Source organism: Mustelus asterias, chromosome 15 (assembly GCF_964213995.1).
Source record: "Mustelus asterias chromosome 15, sMusAst1.hap1.1, whole genome shotgun sequence".
NCBI classification, from domain to species: Eukaryota; Metazoa; Chordata; class Chondrichthyes; order Carcharhiniformes; family Triakidae; genus Mustelus; species Mustelus asterias.
In genome coordinates this window covers 68363848-68370292 of record NC_135815.1, presented here as the reverse complement: position 1 = coordinate 68370292, position 6445 = coordinate 68363848, and the positions used below count along the sequence as shown (strand labels likewise).

At 36.7% G+C, this 6445-nt stretch overlaps 1 protein-coding gene across 7 annotated transcripts in view; it reads right to left on the bottom strand.

The window, feature by feature from the left end:
• Nucleotides 1-271: 271 nt before the first annotated feature.
• LOC144504554 (heterogeneous nuclear ribonucleoprotein Q-like) overlaps nt 272-6445 on the bottom strand; it is a 31565-nt gene continuing 25391 nt past the window's right edge. The window contains exons 11-12 of one of the 7 annotated variants that reach the window (XM_078230053.1): nt 5187-5550; nt 272-3041 (exon numbers count right to left, since the gene is read on the bottom strand). In XM_078230053.1, the coding sequence (XP_078086179.1) occupies nt 3003-3041; nt 5187-5550 (403 nt within the window). In that variant the 3' untranslated portion in view covers nt 272-3002. Of the gene's footprint in view, nt 3042-4415; nt 5551-6445 lie in introns of those variants that run through there. The other 6 variants (XM_078230054.1, XM_078230049.1, XM_078230050.1 and 3 more) reach the window with 6 other exon arrangements.

Sequence of the window (6445 nt, the reverse complement as noted above, 5' to 3'; positions counted from 1 at the left end):
CTGGATAATAAAAAGTTATCTACCAATCCTACCAGGACTATGTAACCTTATCTTGCATTTGAAAATAACTTGCTAAAGCAAAGGATGATACGAGAAACCAACATAACTCTGTCACCTATTTGCTACTGCATTTGTTTCCCTGCAGAGGACCTGTTTCACTGAAGCTTTACAAACCAGTACAATCAGTTTAATGTTCAGGCATTGTACATCTTTTGAGCACTGGAACTATGCATCCATGACCAAAAGAAAATCTCAATTTGTAAAGACGTAGTTAAAAATCAAAATCTTTATTACAAAAATAAGTTACACTCACCTCCAGCTTACAGTATAAAACAATGTTTATCTGCAGGAATGAAACAATGATGGTCAATGCCAATGAAATCTTGCTGTTTAGCAGTAAGGTCCTTAAAGGACGAGTAACATCTCCAGTTTCCATGGGTGGATAAGCAATGATTGATCAGGTAGTTTTCAAAATGAAATCAGACTATACAGAAAACCAAGCAACTTTTTCTCAAGTTTTATTGAGTCGCATCCAGATTTTAACCTTTCATCTACTTTGGAAGCAAAAACTACAATATCCCTTTTTAACAGAAGAGATTTAGATTTTAGAAATGTTCATATATGAGTCTTCTATTGCTCAATTTTTACCTAGATTTTTTATTCAATGTTCCCCCACTCATCTATTTAGGCCAGATCCACACTAAGTTTCTAGGAACCTCGGTCAAATATTCATGGTAGAAAATCACATTCAAGTGATCATGCAAGGTACCGACACACCCTTGCAGGTGCACAGTAACAATGACACTGGCATCAAACCTACAATGTCCATTGTTTATACACTGTGACAGTGTAACATGATTATAGCAACAGCCTAACTTGCAAAGAATACAGCATTGGATTTTAAAACAGAATGGAACTGTCGAGAGTATTGTTCTGGATGAAATGCAACAGTATAAAAGGCTGATCTTTAGACATTGTTGAATTAATGTCAAATATAGTCTTTCACATTAAAATCTGATGCCTCAATAATTACTAAGTTTTCCAGCAGTAAGGATTTTATTTCAACATTCTGCATCAACTTTCTCCCAAGAGTGTCAATCTCTTGGTGTACAGCTCTGCAACCTAGTGGTAATGGCGACATGCTTTTTAACTGTTGGAACTTTGTGTACCTACAGCAGAGAATGCTGAAGTGGCAACAGGAGCGTTGACCATCCCCAACCAGGGGAATAACAAGGGCAATTGTACCAAGTGAAACCAACTAGTTCAGATCAGAACTCAGATTAAACTGGAACATTTTGTGGTCCAGCTACTCGGTGGATAAATTCTGTTGATGGTACTTACTAAGAAATAAAGTATCAATTATTAAGCAGTCAATTCAGGAACCTTAGGTGTTCAGAACCCATATCCCTTATTTTAATCCTAACTTTACCCATTACTCACCCAAATACCTTAACATTTGCACGGTGTTAACCCAGCCATCCAATCTAAAACATCATATGGTACAATCTTTTACAAGTTTATTAAAAATAAATGGGTTAAGGAAATTATTTACAAGTGTAGTGCTATGGGAATTATGAACTCGAACTGAAATTTAACCCAGAAGCTTGCTACTCGAGGTCAAAAGGAAAATAAACACATTCTAAAGCATTACACTGCAATACCCCCAAGTCTTTTTCAAGTTGTTGAATCCCTTTACTATGCTGAAAGCAAACACTCCAACTTAACCCTAGATAACCTTCCATCACTTGTAAAACATTCCAATTCAGTTTTCAACTTTTAATTGTAGCTTGCACCTGGTCATTGAAAATAAACAGCAAGACTTTATGCTTGCTGTTGATATATGGTGGCACTATACTACTTTAGGAACCGATGAATATGAATCAAAAAATCTCTAGGTAAAAAAAGCAGATTGGACATTTTGAAAGACATTTACAAAGGCAGAAATTGGCCACTGATTGAGCAGGGCAACTTCGGAACAAAGTGTGTTTAGTTCAGAGTTTACATCAAATCCAAACAAACTGGATTGATAATGTGATTCATAGCAACTTCATTAGAACACAAAAATATGCAATTTTATACATTGGTGGTAGGTAACCTATACAAAACCATCAAAAGGGATATTGTACTTTATTTCAGAATGTATGGTTTGCAGTCAAATTTAGTTTTTAATTTCCAACATTTCAGTACTTACAAAAGTAACATCTCCTTCAACTATCATACAATCTAAGGCTAACTATAATATCTGAAAAAGCAAGACAGCAATTTCAGTTTAATAGAGACAAAAGCAAAACTTGTTTCTGGTCATTTGTAAAAATTAGAGACACTATAACTTTATACACCCCACTTTAGTCAGAACTAATTTGAGGGATTGAATGAAATAAAATCCAGACTAGCAATAAAATACAATAGGTCTCTTATGGGCAAATACAACAAAACAAGCTTTGCTCTTGTCTTACAGTTCTCTATTTACAGTACACACAGGGCAGTTTAATCCTCGGCGACTGAGGTAGTTAACCAACCCTTTTTAAAAAAAAAGACAGGTTCAGAAAAGAACCATTTTTCTGGAATGCTCGACTACCTGAAATTTTGGCGATTACACTTCCATCTGCAAGCAGTTCTCTTCTTCAGGAATAATGATTTACAGAACTGTTGTGTGAGGTAGTGATGAGCAATGAGTGCTAATGGATCAATCAGTTGAACTTGAATGTGATTGTGCACAGTATTAAGTCTTCCAAGCGGTTTAGCTTTGTATGAATCGTGTGAACATTATGAAATCTCTTGGCAAAACTTCAAGGTCATCACCCACCACTACCTCTGTACATTACAAAAAAGGTACATTTTGTTATACAAAGTTTAAAAATTATAGTCCATATATGTTTAAATCTGAAGCTCTTCATTTCCTTGGCTGTTCCCGGTCTCCGTTTGGCGTCATGGTCTGGAATTTTACCATCATCTCCATTAGCAGCTTCAAGTGTAACCTCCACATAGCAAGTCAGTCGTCATCAAAACAGGTCAGGACCGGCCTCGACCTCGTTTTCCTGCTAGCCAGGCAACAAAAGGAAGCCATTAAATTAGGATCCAAACTAAACCAGTTTTAGAAAAAGAGAGGTTAATACAAGGTACTGCTTTCAAAACATACTTGTTCCCATTAATACAAAAATTACTGCTTGAATATTCCTGTATTTCAGGATCAAAATTTAATATGGCAAATCAAGCAATTATACTTAAATGAGCGCAACTTAAAACTAAGGAGTGTATCATTTAACTTAATTGGGTTCCAATTTTTAAACACCTCAAGAAATCATGTTTGTTGTTCAATAGAATTCACTTATAGCAATGCACATATACAGCAAGCAGAAGATCCACAACCATTAGTTCAATGTAATTGTTAGTTTAAGGTAACAAAAACAATTGAACGGTTCTATCCGCAATTCTGAACTGCAAAAATTCGAGATTGCAGAACTTCATTTAGTATTGATGTAAGAAATGGTACACTCCTTTTTAATAATTTAGATTCAGAATGTTTTAGTAACACCACAATTGAGCAGCTCAGTTAAACAAATTTCAATTATTTCATTATGCAAATATTAAGCATCTTTAGTGATTAAGCAAAGAACATACACTGAGCATTTAGTGCTGAAAATTATGAGCAGTTGGTTTGTAATTTGACTTTTAGAAATGCATTTTAGAACAGTTTCTTCATAAATACATCCTTATGAAGAAACTTTTAATTTACTGATGTAACTATTTTTCCAGTGAAAATGGTACTAATTCTAGTTGCAGATAATAAATCACAAAAGACATCTCCATTTAGCTCTAAGATACTATTTGGTGTCACCCCCAAAGGTTTTTAATGGCACAACAAAGCAGTGCATATTAGATTCAGGTTAAAGAACCCAAAACAGCAATGAAGCAAGTGAGACAGAAGTAACTAAAATTCAACGGTTCATCATTGATTTACATGTCATTGCTAACCATTCTGAACTACACGGCAAGGAAATTGAAAACCTTGCAGAATAAAGACATTGCCTTTGGAGAGTATCGCTATTGCATTTTTTAAAAGCTAATGTTCTCAAGTTTAAATAGCATGAAATAAGCAATCCATATAATTAACTAAATTGTGCAGACATTAACACATTCCTAGGTTTTCTTTCAGTAATTTAACCACTCTGACCAAGGTTTTTCATTATAAATTCTTTGGAGAATTTGGATAAGTTTTTGTAAGGTTGGAAAAAATTTGTCAAAAGGAAAATTTATGCAACAAAATGGAATTTTGTTAAAATTCAAGTGGTTTGGTAGAATTTTGAAATTTTATTGAAATAGACATTGACAGTAGATAGAGAATACAAGAATGAACTTGACAAAATGTCACTTCTGGAATAGCCAAACCAAATAACTGGTAGTAATTTGAAATATCAGTCAACAACAAACAAATTTATTTAGGTCAACTTGCCTACTTCTGGTAATGCAAGTTAGTAACATACAGCTTCTTCAGTTACTTCAATACAAGAAATTCAGGAAAAAAGCAACAAGCTAATTTTGTAAATTATGCATTTAACTTTAAAAGCCACGGAAACAGAACTACCAGTAATATACATACATGAAAGCCAAATATTAGATTATGTTTAATGAGCCAGATTGCTAAAAACTTTTTTTTGTGGCAAAATCATGATGAATTATGTCCATCCTCTGCTAAACTAGATGGAATGCCTTTATCCAAACAGCCGAATTTCAAAAACAAAAGAAAGCCTTTCCCACAGTCAAGTGGAACCATTGCAGACTATGCAGTAAAGTCCAAGTGATTTTTTTTGTAAAAATATATATACACATCTGCAAACAGGGATTCTTGCCAGATGTCACCAATTAGCAAGCGGCAGCCAATCAGATTAAAGGCCAATCTGCATTTCGAAGTCAGTTCGGACAACCTATCAGTCATATTTTACTGAACCCCTAATGGTCTATTTCCACTGTTGCCCATAAGTATCCTGATAAAACTCCTGGTTGTTCTCAGATTTGTAACCATAGTTACCAGAATAATCACCACCTTGGAGCGGTTGCTGAGCAATAGGTTGGGAGCCCCAGTTCTGATTATTGGTCTGGCGCCGCTTCGAATCTGGCTGGTTGTACCCATCAGCTTTTCGTTTGCCTCCTACATTTCCACCGCGGCCACCCCTCACACCACGTACCCCGCGGCCTCTTTGCTGCGTCTGGGGACCCCCTCTTGCACCACGAGCACCTCTCCCTGCCATTTGACCACGCGGTGTGAATCCAGATCTTCCACGTGGTTGGGGAACTCCACGACCTCTGGTAAGAGGGGCCCCTCTTCCACTTCTGCCACCTCTTCCTCTAGTAGTCATCTGATAATCATCATAGCCATAGTATGGGTCTTCATATCCTCCACGATAATCATGGTAATCATAGCCATAATAATCATAATCTTCATAACTATAGTAATCTAAAGGGTAGCTGTAACCTCCTCTGGCTCCACGTCCTCTGCCTCGTGTTGGAGGGGGCATGCGGGGAGGAGGGTAGTAATAATAATCCTCATATCTGGAATTAGAAAAGATAATATTTTGGACTATTAAAAATACAAGCTTATCAATTCAGCTACATCATTGAGCAAACTTTAGTTGATCACAACCACCTGAAGCACATTTCTTCTCAAAATAAATCAAAGCCAAGCAAATTGGTAGGTCTGGAATTTTTGACCGAATGTTTGAATGGCACATTGACTTTTTGACGCTCTGTCCTTGAGGAATTATTGACTCTTCACTCCCTACTTTGATGAGAAATACATGAGAAACAGGAAAAATTACAACTTTTCTATGTGACGTAGTAAGAAAAAATACATCAGGAACAATTTTTGCAATCCAAGAACTCTCTTTAAAAAATGACATGCAGTTGAGAAAATTAAATGGTGCATAACAAAGCAAACAAAGTGAATGGGCAAAACTGACAGGTGGGGAGCTCAACTAAATAACCTTTCCTTAAAAGACCAAGAGATGTGAGGAGCGAAACAAAAAACAAACTAGTGTGCTGGCATACAAAAATAAAACAAAAACCTAATAAATATCATGCTAGTCTTTATCTCAGCCAGGTTAAAATACAGAAGTAATACTTAAAATCACATTCGGAGCCATGCACAGACCCCTCCTCGGCACCGCATTTTGTCTTGCAACTGTATCTTACATAAGCCTCAGTAGACAGTACAACTTCACCAGAACAATACTTCCCCCCCCCCCCCCCCCTTCCACACTTCTCCAAGATTACATAACTAAGGGGAAAGAGTGCAGTCATGATGGACCAGCTGGTATTTTCCTGCCCATCAATTTTGCATATTGGGGCAGCACAGTGGTTAGCACTGCTGCCTCACAGCGCCAGGGATCTGGGTTCAATTCTGGCCTTGGGTTACCAGCTGTGTGGAGTTTGCACGTTCTCCCCATGT